At 49.1% G+C, this 27,598-nt stretch overlaps 11 protein-coding genes across 11 annotated transcripts; 5 read left to right on the top strand and 6 right to left on the bottom strand.

Annotated features, from left to right (window-relative positions):
- Nucleotides 1–212: 212 nt before the first annotated feature.
- Nucleotides 213–776, bottom strand: N7503_000679 (putative progesterone binding protein; the record flags this gene model as incomplete). The annotated part of the gene is made up of 3 exons (XM_057060240.1): nucleotides 651–776; nucleotides 487–582; nucleotides 213–391 (listed from the first exon to the last, which is right to left on the bottom strand). The coding sequence occupies exons 1-3, from the start codon at nucleotides 754–756 to the stop codon at nucleotides 213–215; spliced, it is 381 nt and encodes a 126-aa protein (XP_056927163.1). The 5' UTR covers nucleotides 757–776.
- A 641-nt stretch (nucleotides 777–1,417) lies between these two features.
- Nucleotides 1,418–1,666, top strand: N7503_000678 (uncharacterized protein; the record flags this gene model as incomplete). The annotated part of the gene is made up of 1 exon (XM_057060239.1): nucleotides 1,418–1,666. One exon carries the CDS (start codon nucleotides 1,418–1,420, stop codon nucleotides 1,664–1,666), a length of 249 nt encoding a protein of 82 aa, XP_056927162.1.
- Nucleotides 1,667–1,880: 214 nt separating this feature from the next.
- N7503_000677 (uncharacterized protein) lies at nucleotides 1,881–2,408 on the bottom strand (the record flags this gene model as incomplete). The annotated part of the gene is made up of 1 exon (XM_057060238.1): nucleotides 1,881–2,408. The coding sequence occupies one exon, from the start codon at nucleotides 2,406–2,408 to the stop codon at nucleotides 1,881–1,883; it is 528 nt and encodes a 175-aa protein (XP_056927161.1).
- Nucleotides 2,409–2,697: 289 nt separating this feature from the next.
- N7503_000676 (putative JmjC domain protein) lies at nucleotides 2,698–3,736 on the bottom strand (the record flags this gene model as incomplete). Its single annotated transcript, XM_057060237.1, has 2 exons — nucleotides 2,698–2,718; nucleotides 2,771–3,736. The coding sequence occupies 2 exons, from the start codon at nucleotides 3,734–3,736 to the stop codon at nucleotides 2,698–2,700; spliced, it is 987 nt and encodes a 328-aa protein (XP_056927160.1).
- A 458-nt stretch (nucleotides 3,737–4,194) lies between these two features.
- On the top strand, nucleotides 4,195–5,859 carry N7503_000675 (flavin-containing monooxygenase; the record flags this gene model as incomplete). Its single annotated transcript, XM_057060236.1, has 2 exons — nucleotides 4,195–4,388; nucleotides 4,464–5,859. 2 exons carry the CDS (start codon nucleotides 4,195–4,197, stop codon nucleotides 5,857–5,859), a joined length of 1,590 nt encoding a protein of 529 aa, XP_056927159.1.
- Nucleotides 5,860–6,390: 531 nt separating this feature from the next.
- On the top strand, nucleotides 6,391–9,086 carry N7503_000674 (transcription factor domain-containing protein; the record flags this gene model as incomplete). Its single annotated transcript, XM_057060235.1, has 6 exons — nucleotides 6,391–6,548; nucleotides 6,727–6,803; nucleotides 6,923–6,968; nucleotides 7,017–7,761; nucleotides 7,817–8,068; nucleotides 8,118–9,086. The coding sequence occupies 6 exons, from the start codon at nucleotides 6,391–6,393 to the stop codon at nucleotides 9,084–9,086; spliced, it is 2,247 nt and encodes a 748-aa protein (XP_056927158.1).
- An 865-nt stretch (nucleotides 9,087–9,951) lies between these two features.
- N7503_000673 (casein kinase II subunit beta) lies at nucleotides 9,952–11,064 on the top strand (the record flags this gene model as incomplete). Its single annotated transcript, XM_057060234.1, has 1 exon — nucleotides 9,952–11,064. One exon carries the CDS (start codon nucleotides 9,952–9,954, stop codon nucleotides 11,062–11,064), a length of 1,113 nt encoding a protein of 370 aa, XP_056927157.1.
- Nucleotides 11,065–14,557: 3,493 nt separating this feature from the next.
- On the bottom strand, nucleotides 14,558–15,526 carry N7503_000672 (bZIP transcription factor; the record flags this gene model as incomplete). The annotated part of the gene is made up of 3 exons (XM_057060233.1): nucleotides 14,558–14,701; nucleotides 14,764–15,308; nucleotides 15,364–15,526. 3 exons carry the CDS (start codon nucleotides 15,524–15,526, stop codon nucleotides 14,558–14,560), a joined length of 852 nt encoding a protein of 283 aa, XP_056927156.1.
- Nucleotides 15,527–19,064: 3,538 nt separating this feature from the next.
- On the bottom strand, nucleotides 19,065–20,939 carry N7503_000671 (sugar porter family MFS transporter; the record flags this gene model as incomplete). Its single annotated transcript, XM_057060232.1, has 6 exons — nucleotides 19,065–19,424; nucleotides 19,476–19,582; nucleotides 19,636–19,801; nucleotides 19,854–19,978; nucleotides 20,037–20,516; nucleotides 20,576–20,939. 6 exons carry the CDS (start codon nucleotides 20,937–20,939, stop codon nucleotides 19,065–19,067), a joined length of 1,602 nt encoding a protein of 533 aa, XP_056927155.1.
- A 1,163-nt stretch (nucleotides 20,940–22,102) lies between these two features.
- Nucleotides 22,103–23,504, bottom strand: N7503_000670 (branched-chain amino acid aminotransferase, cytosolic; the record flags this gene model as incomplete). The annotated part of the gene is made up of 4 exons (XM_057060231.1): nucleotides 22,103–22,115; nucleotides 22,168–22,866; nucleotides 22,916–23,213; nucleotides 23,273–23,504. The coding sequence occupies 4 exons, from the start codon at nucleotides 23,502–23,504 to the stop codon at nucleotides 22,103–22,105; spliced, it is 1,242 nt and encodes a 413-aa protein (XP_056927154.1).
- A 652-nt stretch (nucleotides 23,505–24,156) lies between these two features.
- N7503_000669 (putative protein kinase Scy1) lies at nucleotides 24,157–26,890 on the top strand (the record flags this gene model as incomplete). Its single annotated transcript, XM_057060230.1, has 2 exons — nucleotides 24,157–25,600; nucleotides 25,653–26,890. 2 exons carry the CDS (start codon nucleotides 24,157–24,159, stop codon nucleotides 26,888–26,890), a joined length of 2,682 nt encoding a protein of 893 aa, XP_056927153.1.
- Between the last annotated feature and the right edge of the window lie 708 nt (nucleotides 26,891–27,598).

Raw genomic sequence — 27,598 nt, 5'->3', positions numbered from 1 at the left:
GCAATGCCCATGTATCCAAGCCTTACAGCTTGACTCTATCCCTTTCTTCATTTAATGTTGGATACCAAACATCTGGAAATAAAAGCATTTGTGATTGTCGACCTGGTTTCCAAATTCGCAATACACTTTGGGTATATTCATATTCCATGTAGCCAAGAAAAGTGAGACTACCATGAGCATAGGCCCAGGCAATGGTATGCCTCTTTCTCCACCTAGGTATTCTTCGCGCCCTCCACCTTTCCAACGATGTTGTACCGCTTGCTGAAGAAGGTAAACCACTCATCCAGCGTAGTTTTGTCCTTGTCCTCCAGGTCATACCATTCCGGCACACAGTCTTCAGGCTTGAGGGAGGAACGCGCGAGAGCGCGAGAGGCATCCTTGCCAGCGAAAACTATCGAACGAGTTTTCCAGGTCAGTAGCTGCTACCTCGGTGTTCAGATACCCCACAGCCGAGGTAATAATTCGTTCGCGAATCTAGGGACTCACCCTTATATTGACCAGTAGATCCGTACGCTGCGTTGCGTGACACATCAAAGACCACTCCCTTGATCGCGACCAGGGTTGGGCGACTGGGATCGGTACCTGCGATGAAGCGTGAGTTCGGAGTTCGCGTGCGCGGAGAGCAAATCGGTAACGCGGGGTTCTCTTACCGTCGCATTTAGCCAATTCCTCAGTTGAGATGAGGTCGTCCTTTGGTGGGTCCAGCTGGACTGGCACCTTGGGCTCGAAGCGCTTGGATTGAGTTCCTTCGGTCATTTTTGTGGTTTGGAGAGTGTTTAGGAGACGAAGGTTGGGGAATTATAGTCGTGGGGCAAGCGGGGTGGGGTTCGGAGCATAACCGACTGCTTACGAACTCGGCCTTGTGATTGCTCGGATACCGATGTAGATATTGGGGCTGTATTTGGAGTTATATTGGTTTATTCGTCTCATAATTTGATCGAGCTTGGGTATATTCTGGTCTTTACTACAATTTAAGTAGAATAGAAGGACATAAAGTCTTAGATTCCCCCATGCATGCTATAGCCAAAGACTTTGGGGATAGAAAGGCCATTTGGGATGTATATGGGATTCCAAGCTTGAGAATTACTCAGCTCTCAAATATATCAGTTTAGAGATGTAGTCTGGAGTGGATAAGCGCTGTATATTCCGTTTGAACAACCGACGTTTTTCATGACGTCAAGATTCAATGAATGTAGTAGTCCACCGACCTCTTTACTCTCCTTGCGTCTTGTACTACGATAGGTAGCTTGCCTAAATATTTAGCTGAAAACGGCATGTGCTAGTATTTAGCTCAATATATGCTTTGGTGGCGAACCATCTACATCAGATGATGACTTGACGCAACGTCCCTCTACATTAAGGTTGCTTCCTTCATCCGAATAAAACCACTTTGCCACGCAAACCTCTTGCTCAAAATATGTCTTCCAAAGAAAATACACACTCTCTCCCACACTGGGTTTATCCTCCGAACCCCAACAGCCCTCGAAAGAGCTCTACAGATGCCGTTGTCCACCATCTATACTTCGAAGACAACGATAGTTTCTTCCCTCCTACCTGGCTCGGAAAAGATGATGCCTCCATGCGACGTTCCTCCAAGGATAGCTCAGCAAGCCATGAATCCAAAGATGAAAAAGAGGCCACACTGAAGCCGGAGATTTCTAGATGAATATGAAGGGTCAAACAAGGCAACCGAACTTCTCTATAACTGCGCTATATCTGTTCCTTTCAAGCGTGCACATGGAGTACTAGTCAATATGGTATTTCCTACCTTTGGCAATGAGAGTTTATTATAATAATTAAGTTGAATTTTGGAATAGCTGAACCAGTACAAACACCTTCCAAGATGCATATTAAATATCTTACAGAGCCCCACACACTTATTATTTCTGCTCTTTCTCAGCTTCCGCAGCCCTCAACGCAGCCAGGCGCTGCTTATTCCGCTTGCCCAGAATCCGTAGTGTGTTCTTGCGCTCGATGTCCGTCATCTGCTCCCAGTTTCCAATCCGCGCGAGTGTTCCATCCACGTTGACGACCATCGGTCCCAAGTGATCCAGGCTGACTGTGGAACCGCCTTCAGCACTGAGGTCGAGACGGTGTGTTTGGTCGCTGGTTTCGCTGGAGGGGAGGTAGAGTTGTTCTGAGGGCGGAGAGACGTTATCTTCCGACTGGGACTTGGTGTCCTCTTTGGGGGTTTCGGTGTTTGATGACATTGTGTGTGCCTGGCGACTATGTTCAAGATTGCTGAGAGGCGAGCACTGAGGGAAGAGGACGTTGTATAGTCTTGAGTTTGAGGTTGGGAGGTGTGAGGTGGTCTTTAGGCTGGCGCTTGGAATTGCGGCACGGGCAATGAGTGGGTTCACGGTCAGGTGAAGAAGAGCAGCGCGGTAGGCAGTTCGTGACAACAGCATGATGGAGTTTGGAAGAGTGGATGGGTGGAGGCGGAGGTTCCCAGAAGATAAAAATGCGAGTGGAGCCAAGACGATTCTGGAACTTGCGGGATCTATTTTCATCTCCGATATTCTATCAACCCGACAAAGCACCCTATCGAGTAGTGCGATGCTTGGTATGTAATCTGGCTAATTAGATTTGAAATGTAACGAAATTCTTATAATTAATTTGTCTATATTGTACAATGTAATTGCTTTTTTACTGATGCACCGCACCTGTTCTAGTAAAACATGTCAGATACTACATAGTTTATCGGAACCACCAATTTACCTATTTCCAATGATTAGCAACTTCCTCTTCTTGTTCAACACTCCTAACTTACCGAGGCAGTGACACCTTCTCCTACGCCCTTGATACTATGCCACCAGCCTTTGGGAATAAAAAGACCATCACCAGCCTCCAGATGTACTTCGTAATTATGCCCGCTTTCTGAACCTGCAGAAGCCGAAACACCCCATACCATCTCATCCAATAAGGCTCGCTCCTGACCCTGCATCATCTCCTCGCCTCGAAATGCCGCCGCTTCTTTGCCGCCACTTTGACCCAATTCCCTGCGAACCGCAGAGAATAACTTCTGTCCCTCCGCAGGAGCTAGGAGTCTCACCACCTTCTGTCCCGCAAGCTGCACAAACAGATTGGGATTGGGGTCCCGGTGGAGCGGAGTGTATGTAGGTGGATGTCCAATCCACACATTCGTATCGTACACATCTCCCTTGCCAGCTTGTGCGACAATCTGCGGCGTTGGAAAGTCATCTCGCAGGACTGGCGGGAGATCCATCAGCTGGCACTGCGCGAGATACAGTCGAGCTGACTGCGGGGATGTCTCTGCCATGCGCATCCAGTCAAGGAAGAGTGTAAGCGGCGCGTGAAACTGCCGGAAGCTCACAGCTTCGGTCGCGTCCTGTTCTAGTTTCGCGCCATTTATATTGGGGGGTTGGACGGTTTTCTCGGTAAGTTCGAGTGGGACGAACGCGTCGGCCGCATGTGTCCGCAGGTAGTCGTCGTTTAGGCGAGTCACGGCGGTCGGTGAGGGGCTTTGGAACCAGTTCTTCAGTGCAGGTAGGTCATGGAACTGAGAGCGCGGGAGTAATCCGGGCTGTTCTGGGCGGAAACATTGCTGTTGGAAAGTCTTGAGGTGGGCATCTTCGAGGGCGTCTAGGGAGCGGTATGGATGGGTTGTCGATGCGGAGAATTTGCGGTTGAAGCTTGGACGAAAGAGGCTAGGAGACGATAAGCAACCGGGTCGTCGCAAGACCCAATTGGTGGCTGGCCATGACAGGAGCTTCATTCAGACGATCGCCTCTGGAATAGCTGAGGTTGAAGTTGGGGCGCGGAAGAGACTACTGATGAGTACTCCGCACTCCGCCCTGAGGGCGTGGGACCATAACGGGACCTCGAAGGACAGAAAAGTGGACAAAGTTACTAGTCTCACACATATAGCAATAACCTTCACTGATCTACAGGGATCCTCGGTAAAACAAAGCATTCACGATCCAAATAAACTACGGACCGAGGTTGCCAAGCATTTCCCCTCATGGGGATGGCGCTCCTAAAAACCGATGATCCTCAATATAATTTTAACTAATCTTATTTTGCTAACTTTGAGTTGTTGATGTGCTGTGGTTGCAATTAATTCGAAATTTGGTGCAACCCCAGTGATATATCAGTCCATACTACTTCTGTCGCAATCCCGTCTATGTCGCGACTCGCGACCCATCAGACTCAATAAGTCGGAGAATTTGCACAATGCCTTCAGTCGCAAATATTCATAAGCGCCGTGTGTACGGCAAAGATGCCCATACATATTATCCAGTGCTTATTGTCGGGGCCGGGGAGTCTGGAGTAGCAATGGGCTGCCGCCTGAAAGAAGTCCTAGGAATAGATCAATTTCGAATTTTTGAACGACAGTCGGGCATTGGAGGCACTTGGTGGATCAACCGGTATCCCGGTGCCGCGTGTGATATGCAGGTCTATCTTGATCTATTAAACGATGTTACTCGCTAACGTAATTCTAGCCCAGCGGCACTATACTCATTTTCCTTCTCTCCCAAAAAGGATTGGTCGACTCTGCACCCTCCAGGTGCGGAAATTGCACAGTATATGGCCGATGTCTGCGAGAAGTATCAGATCGTCGACAAGATCCAGTTCCACACCGATGTGAAGCAGCTCCGATGGGTGGAAGAAGATGAAGAATGGGAAGTTATACTTTCCCATCTGGTGCCTGGGACTGGTGATCTCTCACAATATGAACGCGATCAGCTCGCTACAAAGGAAGGCCAGCATCGCGTATATATCAAAACCGAGATGGTGCGAGCGAAGATTGTTGTGAGCGGCGTGGGAGGACTAGTTGAACCCAAGACATGGCCAGATGACATCCCAGGCATCGAGGAATTCCAAGGCGAGATTACTCATACCGCTAGGTGGAATAGCGATATCGACTTTCAGGACAAGGATGTGGTTGTTGTTGGTTCAGGCTGCAGTGCAGCACAAGTTATCCCCTCCTTGGTGAAGGATGGTAATGTTCGCTCTATCACACAGTTGATGCGAACGCCTCCTTGGGTACAGCCAGATCTTTTACCATCAAATGCCCTCGCCTGGTGGGAGAAGTGGAGCCCGACCCTGATAACCAATGTCCCTGGCCTTTCACTCCTTCTGCGCAACTTGGTTTTCTGGGGGGCCGAGCGAAATTGGTTCTCCATGTTCGCTGACAATGCCTACGGTCGTTGGAAGAAACCACAGATTGAGAAGAGATTTTTGGATAATATGCGCTCTTATGCGCCTAAGGAATACCACGAGATTCTTACTCCGAATTACAGCCTTGGATGCAAGCGTCGCATCATTGACAATGCTTGGTATAGAAGCCTGAATGCGCCAAATGTTGAACTTACAACGCAGCCATTGAGTCGAGTGCATGCGCAAAGTGTCATTCTAGGTCCTGGGAGTTATTATCCAATCAACACGACCAAGTCAATCGGCGAAACTCGAGAGATACCGGCCGATGTGATTATCCTAGGAAATGGATTCGAGACCAATAAGTGGCTGCATCCATTGAAAGTCGTTGGAAAAGAAAAGAAAGATATGCAGGATTACTGGGACGAGCGTGGAGGTGCACAGGCATATCTTGGAATTGCAATGGATCACTTTCCAAACTTCTTCATGATCTTTGGACCAAACACAGCAACGGGTCATACTAGCGTGATATTTGCCACTGAAAATGCGGTGAACTATTCATTGAAGTTCATCAAACCCATTTTGGAAGGTAAAATCAGTTCATTTGAAGTCAAGGAAGAAGCGGAGCGATCATGGGCACAGCAGGTGCAAAATCAACTGCAAAAGACAGTCTTTCGTCGTGGTCTGTGCGCAAGCTGGTATAGCACTGCAGACGGATGGAACTCAAGCACTTATCCGTGAGTATCGGGATACTATTTTGATGATTACTGCCTTTCCCTCGAGTTGACTGACCGGACATTCAGTTACACCCAACTCCACTACTGGTACCGATGTACCTTCCCTGTCTGGCGAGATTGGACTGCAAGACCTACACGTAAAGGCTTAGTAATTCAGCGAATTCGCAGGGCCTTTAGATTATGCGTATTCTTTGGACTGCTCGGTGGGCTCGCGTGGTTGAGGGAGAAGCCGCAGCATCAGCAGCAAGTGATGCAGACTCTCCTTGCAGGCAAAAACTTGATTCTATCTAAACTTCATTAGCTTGTATCATATTTTTTAGTTCATTTGACTTCAATATATGACACCCTTCCCAAGGTTCGATATTAGTACTAGAACGCGTAGTTGATCTACTTGTTCGCCCAATCATCTCCATATGAAAGAGATGAGTCAGCCCGAATCTGGGGAAACGGCAAACCCCGCGAGGAATATCTCCGCACTCCATCCACGCCATTTCGCCCTATACGCTCTCCCCAGTATCGCTATTTTCTGCATGTCATGGCTTCGGAATCGCCTCAAATTGAAATGACACCTCCGAGGACGGGCCTCGGGGATCAGGCGACCAGTCCGGTCGCAGATTCGGCTAAGAGAAAGGCGGAACAGGGCAACGGAACTCAGACGCGCGCAAAGCGGAATCGTTACATCTCCATCGCATGGTATGTTATTGTATGATCACCTCCTATCTATTCCGCATACATCGGTCGGCATTTAATATTGCCTTTGCCCAAAGTAAGACTAGCTGCAGCATCATGCCACCTGATGCTTTATCCGGCTTTGCTGGCTTCCGAGTTGGAAATCAATTCCCTAGTGTGGGCTAACAAATCATACTTTTAGTAATGAATGCAAGCGTCGCAAGATCAAATGTAATGGACAGGTTCCATGTCAACGATGCGGGCATCTTAATCTGGAATGTATGAAACCTTCCGAACTGGAATATACTTGCCATGGACAAGCCTTGCATCGCGCAATGACTGATGGGGCTGTATCCGTGGCAAAAAAAACTATCTCGCCTTGCTGACCTTGTTCCTAGGTCGATATGCGCCAAATTGCTGTAGCAACAGCTTCAAAGACTCGGAGTGAGTCGCGGAATTCCGTTCCGAATGTACAATGCTAATTCTTTCCAGGGAATTTCGGTCAATGGGGTCGCAGATAGCGACGCTGCAAGATCAAGTCAATAGTCTTTTTAATAGCCTCAACGACCTGCGAACCCAGAAGCCCAGCTTTGAGAGCCCTTCCTTTGATCACCTATCTCGTGATGGCTCCTCTCAGTCCGTTTTCACTCCTCTGCCCGGCGCGATGCCAAAGGTTCGATCCAGGCATCCACGCTTCCATGGTCCAACGAGCTCAGCATTTAACTTTGATGTTGCCAAATCGAGCCTTCAAAGCATGGGTATCGCGCCGGCGGAAGATGTGATAGCTGACGATTTGACAACGGCGCATGTTACCCCGGCTGGCTCGCCGCCTCCGAATATAAGCCCTCATGTTCCCACTATCCACCCGACTAAGGATCCTCTCTGGGCCATTCGCCGTGAGGAGACCATACGGCTATGTAAAGTATACGAGGAAGAAATTGGGATCATGTATCCCTTGGTCGACATCACTACGGTCATCAACCAGGCTAATCTACTCTACACATTCATGGAGGCCGCCACGCGCACTGGTTTTGCACAGCGGAGTTTCCCTGGAGCCGACAGCCTCCATGACGAGAGCTCAATTCTTTTGAAGCTCATCCTCGCGACCACCCTGGTTGTGGAAGGGGGTGGGCAGAGTGAGCTTGGTCAGCGACTATATTTAAGCATCAAGCCTGTGATTGAATCTAAGCTATGGGAGCCTCACGACATCAGAAATATTCAACTCTTCGCCATCGTGGTATGTATTGCTTCTCTCTGGGTCATTCAAACAGTTGTTAACCTGAGTCGGGCAGGCAACCTACCATTTTCACACAGACGACGATGCTATGGCCTACCGACTGATTGGCTTGGCTGCGCGCATGTGCCTGGAGATGGGGTTCCATCGACGAGAAGCCTTGATCAAATCATTCCCAAACGAAGATCAATGGAACGAAGTTACTCGCATATTTTGGACCGTTTACAGTTTGGATCGACGATGGAGCTTGGGTACTGGATTGCCGTTTGTTATCCAGGATGAGGATATTGATCCTAACCTACCAGAGCCGGTAAGAGAACATGACGTTGTTTAATGAATTTTATTTCTGACATCAACAGGATGCATCTTTGCCTTATCTGCGGTGCATGATCTCTTATAATCGAATCAGCTCCAAGATCTGGTATTCCGGCCTCGGTTCAGAAGGAACGACAGATATTCGACGCGATGAGATCGGTTACTTGGATTATCAGGTTTTGCAGTGGTACAAACAAGTACCAGATGAACTGAAATTCTATCCCGTTGAATCCCCCAAGAATGGAGAGACTGCAAGCCGCGGCATGAGACGTCTCCGGATTCTGCTGTACTTGCGAATGAACCAGCTACGAATCCTGATCTACCGCCCAGTCCTTCACTCTGCGGCGAGCATTGCCGAGGATCGAGGCCATGCTCAGACCGTGGTGGATATTGCAAAGGACACCGTTCGAGTGCTTACACGTCTTAATCAGATGTCTGATATCTACCGCACCCAGCAGATCACCTTTAACTACTTCCTTGTTGCTGCACTAGCGGTACTATTCCTTGCTGTGTGTCATGCACCTGCCGACTTCAACCGGCAAGTCCGGGACGAGTTCTACATGGCTTTGGACTTGATCAACGGGTTCAGTACCAAATCATTTGTATCAAAGCGGTTATGGAAGACCATTAGAGGTCTTCGCATGATTGGAGAGAAACTTGGAGTCCTGGCCCGCCCGTTTGGTACTGACTCTAGTGACCCCCATTCTACCGCAGCGGTGGCTATGGCAGGCCTTGCCGGGCATTCGATCGATGATCTGGCTGCCTATGGGCCAGTGAATGGAATTGACGAGCTTGGAAATAGCCCCTTGAATGGTGTCCAGATGAGCCATGAGCTGACACATTTGTTTGAGGCAGTCGGTTCATTTGGCAGCTTCATGCCTGGCACCAGTGGCCCAGAGGGTATCAATGGATTTGTTGGCACGGATGGTGAGATCCAAAATACTGGTGAAGGGCTTTCTGGGATTCTTGGTGGCGAGGAAGAATTTTCTCGTATCCTCCGTGACTTGTTCTGATATAATATGACTGGAGAAATGTAAATATGACTTGGTATAAGCATATATAATTCGCTATCATGCGCAAGAATCTGACGCCATTCACGGAATACTGCATATGGATTCGTGTCTTCACGTGATCGTCACCCCCATTGCGTGGTTTTCATATTCATCCAACATTTTAATCCACGGTTTTCAGAATCGCTTGATGCAATTCATTGTTGTTGCAGTGGTCCTCCCTGCATTGTTCTGATCCGTGCGGTCCTTCCACCGCCCCACGATTTCCGAACCGAAGCTAGCGTCCTAGCGTGGCTTCAAAAGACATCCGTCACAAAGCACCACCTTTGACGTGAGCTCATGTCATTGATGAACAGTGTTCCCCATAGCTGTCTTCATGTCCACTGGTGAGTGATTCGGGTGAACTTCTTTTTGTAGCTCTGAGTTGATGGGGAACTGATAAGATTTTGGTGGGGCTAGCCTGAGATACGACGTTCTCGACTTCGCACAACCTCCCCTCCCGCAAATTGTCATGAACGTTGGACTTCTCCACTGAAACAACCCTCAACTTCGACTCTGTTCACGGCCGACCGACAGCTCGGAAACTTTCGCTTCCCCACTTTCTCGGTGACCTGGATTGCTCGAGTTTTTTCTGAAAGCAAATTCTCCGTGCCCCCACGTTGATCCTCCCGCCCGCGGCTGCTATACCCAACCCCTCGCAATTCGCGTGACAGGGTTGCTGTTGTCGTCGCCCTTCTCCCGCATATCGCACAATCTCGGCAACGTGTCGAGAGAGACAGGTTCGGCGTTGGCCGACGGCCTGGACAGGCTGGATCTGAGTCAACTGTCTGAATCAACTCTTTCCTCATCCGCGTCCGCTTCATTCGATATGTCGTCGTCGGAAGGTGCGCCGGAGTCATGGATCTCCTCATTCTGCTCGCTCATGGGCCATGAGTTCTTCGCTGAGGTGTCGGAGGATTTCATTGAGGATGACTTCAACCTAACGGGCCTGCAGTCGCAGGTGCCCATGTATAAGGAAGCGCTGGAGATGATTCTTGATGTGGAGCCCGAGGATGAGGAGGATGAGGAAGATGAAGAGGAAGAGGAAGAGGATGATGAGGTTCTGGGCGAAGACCGACCGGTCAATTACCGGCGAGCTAGTGACCGTCGACACGCCCGCGTTGCTAGCGATCTTAGTGTGATCGAGAGCTCCGCCGAGCTACTGTACGGTCTAATTCACCAGCGGTACATCACCTCGCGACCGGGTATTCAACAGATGCTGGAAAAGTATGAAATGCAGCACTTTGGCGTCTGCCCGCGCGTCAACTGTGGCGGATGCAAGGTCTTACCTGTGGGCCGATATGATACCCCAGGCCAAGAAACGGTTAAGCTCTTCTGTCCCGGCTGCATGGACATCTACACCCCACCCAACAGCCGCTTCCACTCCGTCGACGGAGCCTTCTTCGGCACAACATTTGGATGTCTGTTCTTCATGACATTCCCTGATCTGGGTATCGGACCACGCCTAGATGCCTCCTTCTCCACCGTGCCACGAACCCCCACACAGACCGGAAACCGAACTCAACCTCAAGCAGAGGCCGAATCACCTTCGCCCGAAAACCAGCCACTAGAGATCAATGGCGTCCGCACAGATAGCTTCTGCCCCGGTCTTGGGCGTGGTAAGGTTTACGACCCCAGGATCTACGGATTCAAGGTCTCCGAAGCCTCGCGTGTGGGTCCACGCATGAAGTGGCTTCGAATGAAGCCCAGAGATATCTATGAGCTTGACGAGGTTATGCAACACGAGGAAATGGGTGCCTTCCCGGAGCCAAAGTCCGGCGCGGGTCAATCGCGGGGGGATAAGGATGGCGATATGGACATGAAGGTTGGACAATCTCAAGAGGCATCAATCGCGAATCGGAAAAAGGCACCCATGCGGCGACGACGAGTGGGTGACGCTGCCCCGGACCAGATGAGTGTTCAGGGAGCAGAGATCGGCTGAAGGATGTATCTTCCCAGAGACTGACTCTACACTGTCTCTATGATATGTTGTTTTCCAGGGCCGCTATCTGCCCAAGTGTCAAACATGTTCCTGCTGGGGTAGTAGAGGATGTCCTGGGACGATGACCATAAGCTTAGCAACCCCTTTCAAGTCTCTTTTCCACGAATGGGACGGTTCATGTTACTTGATACTGCGATCGATTTTCAGCTCTGTGCATTTTTCTTATCCCTCGTCCATGGTGTTCCAGAATCAATTGAAGGCTCAATTTTTAGCTTTAATCTTACCGGCTTTGCGATCTCATTCTTCGTGCCATAGAATTGAGTAGATAGTAAGCAAGGAGGAATGAAAAATACGAGCAGCAATTATCCTGGGCTATTTTTATAGATGAATTTTCCTTATGAGGATTTCTACCATGCGCTGTGGTATCTGCCGAGTTCAATAATCAGTATCATTTCCTTGAAACGCGATGTAGGCATACAATGATATAAAGATCTGATAAATCTACGAAGCGAAATATTTAGGTTTAAGAGGTCTACGTATGGCGATCGCAGGAACCTCGTCCTATGAAAGACCGAGGATAAGAATCCTACAAACCTTAAACCTCTCTATCTCTAAGACGACCATAATCACTTCAGTGACAAAAGTGCCTTTGATTGCAGTTGCACTTCGGTGTCCCAAACCATCGGATCGGCATTTTGATAGGGTACATGTAAGCGATACATGGCCAAAAAGATGGCGATCATTAACGCCCTATAGACATGGCTATCCTACCGTGAAGTTGCATCGGCAGGGTAGCATGACAGGGGCAAAATGGCGTTGGCCACGTCGTATAGTAGTTCTATTTGAAATCACCCCAGGAAACACAGCTAGTAGACCCGAGGGCTTTGTCTCCTACCGGGCTAGGCCTGTATTTAATGGACTAGACAGGGTCTATTGACCACCAAAAGCATATTGACCTTACTGACGTAGGGTATTTCGAACCCATGGTTATAGTCGGCGTCCCCGGCTCTTTAACTCGGGGAGTGATTGAGTATACTTCTTTGTTCTCGGCTCCACTTGGATCCACAGAGCCCGTGTGTACAGACTAGTTGTCTCACAAAGGCGACGCACCTGTCCCATCCCTGACTCGTGCTCGGCACTGGTCTTCTTTTGATTGGTTATGATTGATAATGGATTGATAATGTGCATCGCACTATCCCTGGTCCTTGACTCCAGTCCCAACAAAGCAATGAATGCGACTTTTGATCTGAAGGTTCCAACAGAACCACGTCACCAGACTCGCGGACTATCAAAGGCCCCCTGCATCGATTGGTTGGATCGGATAATTGGGAGATCACACGTTTCCAAGAAATATGTACAAGGTGATGAGTCGACATCGGGGTGCTTCCGACCTTGAAAATAAAACGTTCGATCACTAACTCGATCTAGCAGGTGGGAAACCTGCCGGCTCCACTAGGGGCCAAACTAAACCTGAAGACTTTGCTGCAGAAATAATTCTGGGATTCTCTGCTTTCTGGAATTCTGGGATGGACATGGGGTCCAATTTTAATGCCGATCGGACCCCCGTGAATCGGTGGGGCAACTTAATGTAAGCTCAGGAGTTAGAGTATAGATGCTTAATCTGATTTGAAGCACTGTTCCCCCTCGTGGCAATCCAGGATGGGATAACTTTATTGTCTTATACTGTGGGTACAGAATACTTTGCAGATATGCCCTACAGACTCCACTGTGGATTTTTTTTTGCGTGGACAATTCACGGGGAATTCTCGTGTTTCAAAATAGTAACAATGTGATATCAATCTACGGATACTAGCGGCAGGATACAATTTCCTATCTTTAAATTGTTTCCACATGAAAACAAGACTGATCTGTCGCTCGGTCAACCACCGAGGTCCTCGCTAGGAATGACCCTAGATGCTCTCTTGCAGTTGCCTTACAAGGTTGGGCAAGGTACCCTTAGCGGATTCCAAAATTCCAGAACTCCAGAGTCCTGCACCTCCTGCACTCCTAAACTCCTGAACTCCTAAAGTTCACCCTGCAGATGATCCGTTTCATCTTTGCCTTCAGGGCGCGGATATTTCCAAGAGAAAAAAAGCGAGATATGCAGACTAACCACAAAGGGAAAATGGGGAACCGCAATTCTTTCTCCCCCCCCCAAACGTGCATTCGGCCCCCCCTTTTAAAGCCTTCAGGCCAAAGTCCCACCTCATTAGCCCCTATACGGACACGAAGGGCGCGGCATCCAAACAAAACCGTCCTAGGGCAAAGCCCAGCCCTTGTACGGCCGAAACTAACGGCCCAGTGCGCGGGCCACCCGATTGCAATTGCCTGGGGCTGAGGTGCACCCCTCATGTCTTGGAGGCTGCCGGATTCTCATTGGGAACCACTGCGGCGGTAACGAAATAATAAACGAGATGCATTGATTGATGTGCATTTCCTAAAATAGAGAAGCGGCTCTTCCTCCGTAACAACCCGCCGGAACCTTACCAATCCTGGGTCCATGTGAGGGGACGAGGATGATGTACAGGGCTGGAGTGGAGGGAGAAAGGGAAAACAGAGTTGTGAGGCGCAGTCGCGTTGTCTAGCTTGGGACTTGGCTTCTAGGCATCCCTATCTTCCCGAATCTCGGGATTTCTTCTGTTTTTGTAGACCCAAGGGACTGGGACTGTTCTCGGATTATTGCATCATCGTATCGGCTTTCGGGCGTAGGAGTGTGGCCGAGACTAGACCAATCTCTCTCCGCATGATGATTGGTGGGGGCACGGGTGTCGGAATCCCGGATTCTGCAGCGATCATGAAATCCAGTACAATGGGTACAGGCCACATGGTTGCTAGACGGCTCCGCCCGGATTCCTGAGTCATGACCTGGAAGAGTAGGTGATTCGGGGGAAGCTCCACTTTACCCGCTCGATGGATACGCCTTGCAGGCTTAGTTCCAAGGTAGGAATGGAACAGCATCCAGCTGTCCTATTTAGGCAAATGTACTTTGGTTTCCCATCTCGAAAGGGTAAACGGTATTTTTCAGTTTCTGGGGGCCATAATATGGGACGCCTTGTATTTTATACCAAAACGTCCGTTTGTCCACGTTTTTTCCCTCTGGGGGCCAGAAACGTGGCCAATCGTCTATGCTGATCAAAAGGTTATTGACTTCTACGATGAAAGCTGAATTCATGTTGAAAGGTTATTATATTGACCTTTTTTAAATCTCCTATCCCAACCTGTATACTCGAACATAGTAAACGCCCAGATGATGCTCGCTTCCCAATGAAATAAAACACAACACTTTCGTTAGACCCTCAGATAGTGGAGACTTCCAGAACCAGTAGAGACAAAAAAAAAATAAAAAAAAGTGAAAAATAGAAATAAGAAATAATCATCGCGTTCATTAATCATCCTCCTTCGGATCCAGCGGAAGTACCCGCAAGACAAGGCGTACGCGTGTTTCGACGCCCCATCCCCCGAGACTCGATCCAAGAAAGGAAACTCTCCACCTTTAGGGCCGCAGATCATATTCGTACAGTCCAGGCATAGATCGGGGAGAGCAAGGAGGCGATTGCGGTGTCAGGGGAAAGGTGAAGATCGACGCCTCCGGAGAGGTTGATACACGCCGGTCATCGTAATATGAAAGCGAAGGCATCTGCAAACATCATAGAGATATTAGCTTCCGCGGTCGATGAAGGTTCAGCGAGCATAATGTACCGAAAGACCCGGTTCGGGATGTGAAGGTTGAGGACATAGTTCGATGCCGGCCATCGAAGCATAGCTCATGCTGAATGGACTCATGATGTCCTCGTCGTAGGCGGGTTTACGGGGCGCTCCCATCGCGGCTGTGGGAACCATCGGGACCACGGATGGGATGGTGTCATTGTATTCTGGGAATGACAGGCTGCCGTATGTATTTTGGATGGTCTGGTAGACGGGGATTTGCCCATAGGTTTGGCGATAGGCATCATATTGTGGCATCGGTGGGTAGGTAAATGCCGGTGGTGGTGAAGCTGAGAGTTGGCGAGTACATTGTTGACCAAACATGGAGCGCTCATCGGGGGTGTGATAGTAATCATATGAGGCTGGTCGGTCTCCCTGCGATGGGTGGGATAGGTGTGGCTTCACTTCTCCGGATTTGGAGTTTCGCTTTGTCCGAGCTTTCGGGGTTGCCTTGGGGGGCTCTGCATGGGATTGTTCTGGGGAGGCGGAAGATGCAGCCCGTCGCTCTAGATCCTCCAGACGGCGCTTCAATTTCTTGCCTGTTGATGGTTAGCTGGGGGAATCGTATGTGAGTATGTTCCAGGTGATACTCACGATAATTTCTTTGGGCAATTCGGTTCTGAATGCGACGACGCTCTGCTAGATCGGAGATCTTGGTCCAGTCTTCGTTAGGGTTTGCGTTGGGACTGAAAGCACTACTATTGCTGTGACTGGAAGACCGAGAGCCCGAACGGGCATCGTAAGTAGAGCGCTGCATGATATCAAGAATTAGGTAAAAAGGGCAGGATTAGTGATGGTCGAGAGAGGGGCTAAAGATTGATTATATACTCGGAGGGTCGGAGAATGGGGCTCCTAATTCCGCAGATCAGCTGGGAGCCCTTTTACTCTCTAAGCCCCTCTCGAAATCCGTTGCGATAGCTATGCAGTCCGTGCTCGCATTAGACTCTGTGCCATGTGTTATTTTGGGGCCGTAGATCGTGATTTAATTTTATTTCAATATTTGCAATCATACAGGTATGTTTCCCGCATGGACGGACAGGGATCATTCCGGCTTCAGCCTCGATCCTGGTCAACTCTGAACCACGTTTTATTTTGTTTCTTATTCCCGTCGCCCCTAGAGAGTGGAGAACGGAATTTGTACATGTCTAGGATTACACAGACTCCATGGATCAGAAGGAATGGAACGTTCGACCGAAGTTCACCAGTCCGCGACACGATTCCCAGGGGAGATGAAACGGGGAAATGCGTTGGGTTACACTAACATTCTTGGGGTTCGAATGTTTGGTTTTCAAATGGTTTGATTAATGGTTTTGCTCGTTTTGATTCGGTTTTGATCTAGTTTGTTTTCTTTTTCTTTTTTTCTTTTTTAATTTGACAGAATCACGTGGAGGAGTCTAGGGGGGCCACGTTTTTAATGAATTTATTCAGTAATTCTAGTTCTATTTTGTCTCCCTTGGCAGGCTAGGGATAAAGATCTCACCCGTTGATCGTTGATCAAACCCTCAAGCTATGTTCATCCGGAGCCCGAGTCCCAGTGGAGAATGGGGGCCAGTACCGAGAAATTAAATTTATTATAAATCATACATGAATCATTTATTACAGGGATAGCCATACCCACCTGGGCGTAGGGGCGGAATCCCTTGAACCCGAAAGCCTGGGACGCTTTATCCGTAATCGCTTAACAATGCCTAGATTGATGCGAAATGAATTCGTTCTTGTGTAGCCCTAATTCCCTCGTGGTTTGACTATGATCCAAACCCCCCAGATGTAACGCTCATATTGGGTTTTTGATCTACTGTTAATAAAATCTTTCTTTCTTTTTCTTGTCTTTTTGATTGAACTACCAGGATAAAGGGTCAAACAAGACATATTACCGGGGTTTGAGGGGAATTTGGTTCGGCTTGATTGGCGTAATCTGCAGCTGAACGGCACATTTTCCCAAAGTGCTGACCAGCTGGGTGGGCATAAACGGAGCGGGGTCAATGACAATTGTTGTCAAACAATAGGGTGCGTCGTTGCTGTACATGCTGGCGTGGCAATACTATATAGGGCTGAATTGTGATCCCCGAGACAGTGACAGCGGAACGGGGCTGTGCAAAGCCTCTTGGACTTTGGACTTCACCGCTCCTCACCCACCTAGGCGGCTCGAACGTCAAGCCTTGCGCATCAATCCCGGGGAACGTCGACCCTCGAAGACAGGGATTAGAGCCAGTCAGAGCCCGTGCTGGTCGCCCCGATGCTTGGGTGGGATTGCATTTCGGGCCTTCTAGTCACCATCTAGAAAAGGTTCCTGGCGGTGTGCATGACACGCAGACACGAAGTCTGCAGAAAGGTTTCCCTTTCCCTTTCCCTATTCCCGTTTCTGGTGTGACATCTTATCATCTACATCCTATTCCAGATTTCAAATTTGGAACCGAAACTCCGGAGACATGATTCAATCATCCAAAAAACAGCCACGGCAATCTCCGACCCCTATGACGCCGGTTGCCCCCAGACCCTTTCAAAGTTACACGGGAGAATGTGAAATGGACCGAGTACGAACCGGATGCGGGAAAAGCTCCTGACTTGTCCTTTCGAGGGTCAGGCTTGCCTGGTCCAACCGTCTTGCACGTTGGACAAGGCGTCCAATGTTGACGGCCTCAAGAGAATCCAGAACACGCCTCATCTCCGACAACCTCTTTTCAAGGGGGTGCGGTGTTTCTGGAATACCACCTGCGAGATTAACATGGTTCAACAGTCCTAATCATGAACAGAACTTTTCAAATTCAATCCCAACTAAAGGACTCCTTGGAAATTCCTACGCGCCGCGTCATGGTCCATATTGAACTGGGAACAGACAAGGAAGGTAGTACCAGCTGAATGTTGCCCCTTGGGCCTGCCATTCAGTCGGCGAGCTCGGCGAGGTATTTAATCGAGGAAATCGAATCAAGACCCTTGATTGGCCACCTCGCTAATGCAGAACATTGTAGCCACCGCTAGGAAAATGTTACTCTGCATGTACAGACTCAGACTGAAACTCGAACTTCTTTTTTTGGCTCCACGTGGCCTACACGTGCTGCAACTCGCCTATCCTTTCTCTCTTGGGGAACAGCCTCATAACTGGTGTTACTTATCATTATACCCCGATGACCCAATCGTTACTAACTTTACTTGGGAGCTACTTTGGTTTCGGGCCTGTTGGGCCGCAGACTTGATCCACCCCCACTTTTTTCAGTCGTATGAGTCGGTGGCTAATGTCTGTCAGCACTGTGTTTGTGCAAGGCCATCCTGACTAAGGAACTGTGCAGGTGATTTCACCTGTAGTCGGCCTTGACCCGGATAAATTTGGCATTCTCCCTGGTATATGCTACATGTACAACCGCATTTTCTGCCAAGTAAAGTCGGATTGGTATCTTGAGCTAGGATAAGGATGGAAACATACGAGATTTTCTAAGGAGATAAAATGTCGAAACCTTGGAGCGGCAAACTTTCACCGCAATTCTGTGTGCCACCATGATGCAACAAATAGTATATCTCAAAGCGACCAATCCAAGCGACGAAGCGTTCAATGAGGAATGTCAGCAGGGGAACAAGATACATAGTTGAGGGGACAGTATAGAGAATGTGGGAGCGAGCATAGGGTTGCCTTTTCGTGAGAAAGTTTTGTCAACCGTATGCTATAGTCTAGATCCATGTCCCAGTATAGTAAGTGAAGTATCAATGACTTTGTTTGCGTATTAATTAGGATCCAGGTATATCACCGCAAACTCTGGGTACATACAAGGTGCGCTTCACGACCTCCTCATTAAGTGTTGATAGTTATTCGGTCAGGTAAGGCACAGGTTCATAGCCCAAATTTTACAGTTTATCATACCCGATTATTCGCCGATCCCTACATACTATCTTTCTAAAAGAGAATGTCGGATTAATGTACCGACGAGTACCTTTTTCAAACTAGGAAATGATCCAAGATCTGTATACTTCGCAGCAGGCTATTTTTACCCGTGAGTCCTTCAGATCACAACGAGACTTTTCACCGGTTTCAAGAACCGATGAATAATCATAAACGACTTTGACATGCTAAGGGAGATAAGCCTGCTGCACAATTCAAGAAAATACCCCAAGCATGAGTGGCTCGGATAATTAATTGACTTGGCACAAAAATAATTCTCAAACGTGGCTGTTTCTTACTAAGATTCCTCGGTAAATTTCCGTGAAGGCTAAGAATTGGCCGAGAATGTTCTCGGGCATACTTCGCAATCTTTCGAATTGTATTGACTAGAATGTGAGATGTACCGACTCACTGGCCTGAATTCTCACCCCTTGAACTCGACATGATTGAGTTCCTCATCATGTTTGACGTCAGATCGCTCAATATCACCCATAGTCTCAGCCAGGCCAGCCTTCTTCTTCGCTTTAGCCTCATTGACAGCCATTCGAGCTCTGGGAATCACGTTCCACTTAATGGCCTTGTGATAGAATTTTTGCTTTGACTCAATCTCCCGGTCCCGATCCTCGTCTGGCAAGAAAAGAAGATCCACGGACTCGAGATTGAGATAAGCTGTTTCGGGGTAGAAGCAATATACAATGATTGCTGCAACGAGGTTGAAGACCGCAAAAATAATGTACGTCTTATAGCCAATGTTCTCAAGGGCTGGTGGTGTGATTTCCACGACCTATGATTCATCGGTTAGTCTGATGATGCGCACAGAGGTAAGGCAACATACAATGAAGTTTCCTAGGAAGTCGGCTGCGGCTGCCAGCGCAGCTCCCTTGGATCGGACTTTTAATGGGAGAATCTCAGCTGGGTATACCCAGACTGTGGCCATCCAGCCTGTGAAAAAAATGTTAGATTTTTGTGTCATGCAAAGAGGAGTTGAGACTCACCCCAAGTGAAGCAGGCTTCGAATGCAAACACGAAGAATACTGCTGCGATTCCAGATTGCTGAGTACCAATGGCGACAGTGATAGCCTCACAGATCAAGACAACGCCCATCCCAATGGCCATGCTGATGAAAAGACGTCGCCTTCCAACAGCGTCAATCATATACCACTGGCATCGGTTAGCATTGTTATACTCAATTTGGACTCGAATGAGATCATACAGTGAGTAGAGAGGCCAAGATATACCACACTTGAAGAAAACAACCCACGAACAACGCCCGCTCTTGAGACATACCCAGACTCTCGGTAAATAGCGTTGGTGCGTAATAGCTAACAATGTTGATGCCTATGGGATGAGATATCAATATTATAGACAGAAGATTCCATGTACAGATAAAGCTCACCTGAAGTCTGCTGCATGAATTGGATTCCAAGTGCCAGGAAAAACCGCTTGTTCGCAGCACAGCCTCCGTCGGTGAACAGCGATTTCCAAGAACCTTCCTCCTCTGCTTCAATGTTGATAGCCGTCATAATATCGGACTTTTCCTTTTGGACATCTAGGTCATCTTCTGGCTTATCGCGTAGCTTTGCAAGGACCATGACGCCCCGTTTAGGGGAGGAATCATGAAGCATGAGCCAACGTGGGGTGTCCGGTAGCAACGGGGTGACAATCAGCACATATATGGCAAAGATGGCTTGAAAAAGCAGTGGGAATCGCCACTGGATTTGGCCGGGTTGAAAATAAAATGCATAGTTGATCCAATACGCCAGCATCAAGCCGAACAGCATTGTTGTCAGCTGGCAAGACACATGCCATCCACGTTGACTGGGTAGACAGATTTCGCTTTGATATACAGGCGCAACTGATGTTAAAAATCCAATTCCTGTATAGTTTGAGTGAATCAGTATCTCTACGGAAGGTGTGAAGCTCGGATATACATACCCAAGCCAGTAATGATTCTGCCCACGATCATTTGAACTCTTTCCACACAACTACCCATCAATGCCGAACCGATGATAATCAGAGCGGCACCAACCATCAATCCACCCTTTCGACCCATCTGCTCTACAGTCAATGCAGCTATGATTGCGCCAAACACTGCACCAACATCATATAGAGCAGTGATCGTGCCGGTCATAACTGTACTAGGGTGTCCCATTTCTGCGAGCCAGTAATCGGAGATTACCACCCCTGACATGACACCTTGATCATATCCAAATAATAGGAATGATGAAGAGCATACTGAGGTGATGGCAGCCACCAACAGCGCCCCTTTCAGGCCGCGTAGGCCCGTTTTGTCAAACATATTGCGAAATGGAAGCAAAATGACTTGGAAGTGGGAAATGCAAGGACCGAGCATTTATACCTTCGATCGGGCCGTATCTATGAGTTATTTGGTCCGAGACCGAAATGCGTGGGGGTGGATCTGGGGAATGTGGGGGATTTACCAGCTAATCATTTCCGTCAACCCTGTTTTCCTGATCTCTCTATGGAAAGGAGTCAAGTGGAGCCCGAAGGGATCGTATCGTTTATTTCCTGTTCGAGGATTCCCCGCGCATGTCGATCAAAGCTTCGCGCCAATTGCTTGTCTCCGGGTAATGAGCGGATTTACCCCCACAGTCGAACTTGGACCGTAGACTTATCAAGGAAGTGCTTGACTAGAGCTAGGCGGGGTATGCAGCGGTAACACGACTAGATATGGAAAGTCCGCTGTCTGTGGGATGGGGTCATGTATATGCAGTGCTTGTCTCTTCATACGTCATAAGTTGGCTGCAGCTGGTCCGTCTGGAGAAAGGGTGTGGCCCACTGCTGTAGTATTATCCACGTACCCAGGTAGTAAAAGCCTTTGGATTTGAATTTCAGGAAATTCTAAGCCTGTCTTGTTTATGAGATGCAACATTTCTGGAACGGATGCATCACCTGCGGTTTGCTTCCCACAGCTGCATCCTTGCATGATTGCATGGACGGACTTGGTCCGAGATGTATTGCATCATCTGGTGAGTGAAGACCTGAGATAGGGGATTAAGGCTGTTTGATCAACGTCACACCTTAGTTTAGCGCATACCCGCCGTTGAAAAGGCTAAGTACCACAATCACAGACCAACTCTGAATGATATAAGACGGCTATACTCAGCTCCTTCGATCACCTTGCTATAGGGCTACTGATTCTTAGTCCGGTTCTGTGGTGCTTATTTCCCATGGCTGGAAGTAGAAAGGGTTATGTGGAAAAATATGGTTTCTGTAAATAACCCGAAAAGAATACCAACGGCTTTCCAGGCATTTCAACATGTTCTTAACCCGGGGAATATAGCCAAGCTCCAGCTTTTGGAAACCATCAAGAAACCATCAATGCTGGAAAACGTATGCAAAAATGCACATAATAGATAGATTTAAAGAAACAATATACCCCACCAGGTCTAGGCAGCCAACACCCCCTTGTCGTTCCTTTCTGGCAATATCAATTTACATTTAAACCACGTGACTGTGAATCAATTAGCATCTTTCTCTTATTCTTTCCAGGGTAATGGACTTACCTCCACTCGTGCACCTCGTCTCCGTGCTGAATGGACTCGATCCAGTTCTTCATCTGAAGAGCAATCTCACCGGCCTCCTCTTCCTTCTTCAAACCGCAGTCCACCAGCTTACCACGGTAGCTGATGTTCCGCACGGGGCTCACAATGGCTGCGGTGCCAGCACCGAAGACCTCGATCATGCGGCCTTCCTCGGCAGCCTCCGCGACATCGGACATGCGGATCTTGCGCTCCGAAATGACCCAGCCCTGGGGCTCCAGTCTCTCACGAGCGAGCGCGAGGACGGAATCTCTTGTCACACCCTCGAGAATAGTGCCGTCGAGGGGAGCAGTGATCAGCTCCTTCTTGCCGGTCTCCTTGTTCTTCAAGGCAATGAACAGGTTCATTGTGCCGACCTCGGTCACGTATTCCTCTTCGCCGAAGAGCCACAGGTTCTGCTGGAAACCGCGGGAAGCGGCCTCGAGCTGGGGCAGAATGCAAGGAGCATAGTTGGCACCGAGCTTCTTGTCACCAACGCCGCCGGGCCAGGCGCGGACAGCGTAATCGGTGGCCTCAAGCGAGATGGCCTTAAAGCCAGTCGGGTAGTACGGGCCGACGGGGCTAGCAATAACAAACAGAAGGGCGGAGCCAGGAGGACCAACACCCAGAGTCTTCTGAGTGCCAATCATGGTGGGCCGGAGGTACAGAGAGTACCCACGGGCACTGCGACAGGTTAGATGGGTCGTTCAATGTTGATACGGGATTCACTGACTCGGGAATGAAGCGGTCTTCCAGCTTCACAAACTCTCCAATCAGCTTAACCAGCTCATCACCATCAAACTTCGGCAGGGCAATACGCGCGGAGGACTTGTTCAGACGCTCCATGTTCTTGTTGGGGCGGAACAAGCGAGTGCCACCGGTCTTATCCTTGTATGCCTTCATTCCCTCGAAACACTCAAAGGCATAGTGGAACACACAGGTGGAGGGGTCCAAGCTGAGATTCTGATAGGGAACAATGCGCGGTGTGTGCCAGCCATCTTCAGCTGTCCATTCGATCGAGATCATATGGTCTAGGATACATCCGAATTAGCCGTGGCCGGTGAGGCGACAGGAGAATTCGAAGCCTTACCGGTAAAAGTCTTGCCAAAGACCAGGTCCTTGTTAGGAGTGAGCTCCTTGGGAGTCTGGGTCTTGGTCACTGTCAGCTTGGAGGCATCCAAACTAGCCAATTGAGCGGCCGCGGTGGCACTGAAATTCCTCTGCCATAGCCGGCTGGCGGCGGTGGTCTGGGAGGACAAGATCCGGGGCATTGCCAGGCCGGTAAGGGCCGTTCGGCGAGTCAATTGCTGAAGGGACTTCATGGCAGGAAATCAGGTCACCAAATGGAAGATTGTGAGAAGATCAAGATGCCGCACGGGGGTTTTAAATCGCCAATATGACTCCGCACGCAACAATCTTTCGGAGCTCTGGACCAACTCCGATCGTGCCAACCAGAGCCGGCACAAGCTCACCGCCCACTCAAATGAGTCAAATCGGGCCCGATCTCGCCAATCATCGCGTTGCAGATTGTATGAAGAGACCCGCCGACTTCGGATGGAGCTGGGGCACCCTCAGGTCTGTGGTTGAGTCAAAAGCTCGGCTGATAGTGAGATTCTGCTATTTTTCCTTTTTTATATTAGTTGATGTTCCGACGCAAAGCGCGGGGTGAGTCACATGATTAATTAAAGCTCCCACGCACGTGATCGTCGTGATAGGAACACTGTTAGATGTTATCATTGACCGTTCGGCTTCCGCATTGAAGTGATTCGACGAATCGATTGATTTGAGGTACAAGAAGCGCATGCACTAGGCTTGGGTTGCTATCCGTCGCCAACCCTTGTCAGTTCCCGGCACTCAATTGTTTCACCAAAGCCATGCCTATCATCACCCTGAAAGCGCTGTGAAACGAATGCCCGTTGTCGGATACTGTCCCACTTCTCATGACTGAGTCACCTTCTAAACAGTGACGCCAACATGTTTACTTCAGCTTTGAAGTCGTTCAACTCCAACATCTCCGCCAATTATCAGATCGCTACCCACCCTACTGTCTACTCGGGCCCCTGGAAAATTCACGATGCCAAAAAGAAGTCGACCGGAACGGCCGCCTCGGTATTCATCTTTGATCGCAAAACCCTCGAACCACGATCGGGAGGCTTCGGATCTCGTTCGGGGTCTTCCTCCAAAAAACTACAAGAAGATGTGATCGAGCGGCTCAAGCGCGAGGCCAGCAATCTGGCCCGTTTGCGACACCCGTCCATTCTCCAAGTGCTGGAACCTGTGGAAGAAACTCGTAGTGGCGGTCTTATGTTTGCAACGGAGCCCCTGACTGCATCGCTTTCGGGGCTTCTACTCGAAAAGGGTGACCAAGAAAACGCTCATGGCGCCGATACACGCTCTGGTCGTTACATGGTGGAGGGGGCTGATGGGAGTCGGAGAAGACGTGACTTGGAGATTGATGAACTGGAGATTCAAAAGGGATTGCTGCAGGTCGCAAAGGGTCTGGAATTCCTTCATGAATCTGCAGGTCTGGTGCATGGTAACCTGAACCCGGATGCGATCTACATCAATGCCAAATCGGACTGGAAAATCTCCGGTCTGGGATTTGCAGGGCCACCAGACTCCTCGGAGACCAAGTCCTCTCTCCCACCTTTGGCCGTTTCCGAGGTCCTTTACCAAGATCCAAGGCTTCCCGCTTCGGTGCAGCTGAATATGGACTTCACGTCTCCAGATTTTGCCCTCGACTCCAATGTGTCACCAGCCGCTGATCTCTTCTCCCTCGGTCTAATAATCATTGCTCTCTATAATTCACCCCATGTCTCGCCGATTCAGGCGCATGCCAACTTGTCAACCTACAAGAAGCTCTTGGGCTCCTCTTCTACCACCCCATCCCAAGGCAACAATTTCCTTTGTTCAAGCCCTATTCCTCGGAATGTTCTATCCCAGGTATTGCCCCGACTGATCACACGAAGAGCCGCCCAGCGCATGAATGCACGGGAGTTCCAGCAGTCTCCATATTTCGATAATGTTCTAGTATCCACAATTCAGTTTTTGGAGTCGCTACCGACGAAGAATGCTAGCGAAAAGTCGCAATTTTTGCGTGGGCTTCAGCGAGTGCTGCCTGACTTTCCTGCTTCGGTTTTGGAAAGAAAAGTGCTGGGGGTATTGTTGGATGAGATGAAGGATCGCGACCTTCTTCCACTCATTCTACACAATGTCTTTGGAATTCTTCAGCGCGTTCCCAATGGACGCCGCGCCTTTCCTGAGAAGATCATTCCTCGCTTAAAGGAAGTATTCGGGACGGTACCAGGGAAAACAGTCTCGCAGGAGCGCGACTCCAAGAAGGATGCAGGCCTTATGGTTGTGTTGGAGAATATGAAACTTGTTGCGGAGAACTGCTCGGGTCTGGAGTTCAAAGATGGTGAGTGAATACGCGTCATACACATGAATGCGGAGCTAATAGTCTCGCTTAGATATCTTACCTCTGATCAAGCTAGGGCTTGACTCACCTACCCATTCCGTGGTGGATGCTTCTATTAAGAGCTTACCTGTCTTTCTTCCCGTACTCGACTTCAGCACCGTGAAAAATGAAGTTTTTCCCCCAATCGCCAGTACGTTCAGCCGCACCAGCAGCCTTGCCATCAAGGTCCGCGGTTTGGAGGCGTTTGTCGTACTCTGCGGAGGATCTCTCAACGAGTCTAGTCTTGAGGACGATCTTTCTGGCACGGTGCAACCGAACAAACCTACCAAAGCATCTATTCTGGACAAATACACCATTCAAGAGAAACTTGTCCCATCTCTCAAGGCAATCAAGACGAAAGAACCTTCAGTGATGGTAGCAGCATTAAAGGTCTTCCGTGAGGTGGGAAAGGTTGCAGACAGTGACTTCATTGCCCTCGAAGTGCTTCCAGTCCTTTGGAGTTTCAGCCTTGGCCCTCTCCTGAACCTTAATCAGTTCAATGATTTTATGGATTTGATCAAATCGCTTTCCGCCAAGATTGAGAAAGAACAGACGAGAAAATTACAGGAACTTTCGTCTGGTGGCGATTCAACTGGATTCCAAAACGGATCCAGCAGTTTCTCCCAGTCGGCGACGGATCTCACCTCTTCGGACACGGACACTGCAAGAAATAACTTCGAGCGCCTCGTACTTGGGAAGAGCACGACTCCCTCGGCTAGCAATGGTATGGACATGTGGGGTAGCATTGAAACAGAAGCATCTGCGTCCAAACAGACTACAACGTCGCCTGCGTTCTCGTGGTCTACAAACAACGGAACGACGCTAAAGCCAGCAAACTCGTCCGGTCAGCTTGGCTTCCGTTCCATTACTCCCGACCAAAAGCTGAGTTCTTTCCCATCTCTCGCGCCTGCCAGGCAGCCATCGCCTGCAGCGCCGGCTTTCCCTACCATGCATTCTATGCAGCCTATGCAACCATCATCACCAACTTGGGGCACTCAAGTTCAAGGGGGGACTCGAGCAGGCTCACTAGCTTCGCTTTCTGGAATGGCTGCTAGTACGCCAGCTCCCCAGCAGGCCAATTACTCAGCCTTCTCAATTCCGCCTCCGCCAGGAGGGATGAACTCGAATAATGCCATGAGATCTCCGTTGGGCATGAACACAACTACAACAACGTTCCCAACTCAGCCCCAGACCCAGTATCAACCGCCAGCACAGAAACAGGGGTTGGATAAATATGAGAGCTTGATATGAAGGATCATATACTTTCTATCTACTGTTCCTGGTTGCTACTTTACAGGAAAGGTATCCCGGTATATGATGGCCGAGTGAAACTCATTACCATGTAATTAGAATTTATGAACCTCCCGTATGATTAGCGTCGAGGTCGCAGTCAAGACCCAAACGGGGGTCTTTGTTAACTCCATGTCTGATGAAGCATGACCTACATATGTTGGCCACGAAATGTACAGATATCCCGCTTTAGATGCAGTAGTCTGAGGTATCAAGTAGGTGAATATATTGCCCTCTTCCATAGTATTACGTCCACAGGCTTGAAGCTTGAAGCGAAACGAAACAAAAGACCTAATACGTGACTACCGAACCATTTCACTCTGACCAACCTAGGTGTCTGCCTTTTCAACCTTGGAAACCATGGGGTTTTGTAACCTTGGATCCCTGTAAGGTTTACGTGAATTATAGTTACTGCATTACAGGATTATGTACATTTCAGGCCAGACACTGTATATATCCATGGATGAATACGAATACAATCAATTCAGAGTGGATATTACGTTGTACATTTTTTTATCGTAGAGTGGGTGCAAAGGTGGAGACTATCCATGATTGGTAGACATTCTTTCCCATATGTCATAGCTACCTCGACCTTTAACTCCCCATATGTACTCGCTGCGTCGCATTGCGCCGCGTTTATCGCTTAATCGGAACTCCGGTTTACCTCCG

This window comes from Penicillium pulvis (assembly GCF_028828015.1).
Source record: "Penicillium pulvis strain IBT 33274 chromosome Unknown contig_10_segment0_segment0, whole genome shotgun sequence".
Classification (NCBI taxonomy): domain Eukaryota; kingdom Fungi; phylum Ascomycota; class Eurotiomycetes; order Eurotiales; family Aspergillaceae; genus Penicillium; species Penicillium pulvis.
The sequence above is the reverse complement of the archived record's forward strand: the minus strand, read 5'-3'. Positions and strand labels throughout refer to the sequence as shown.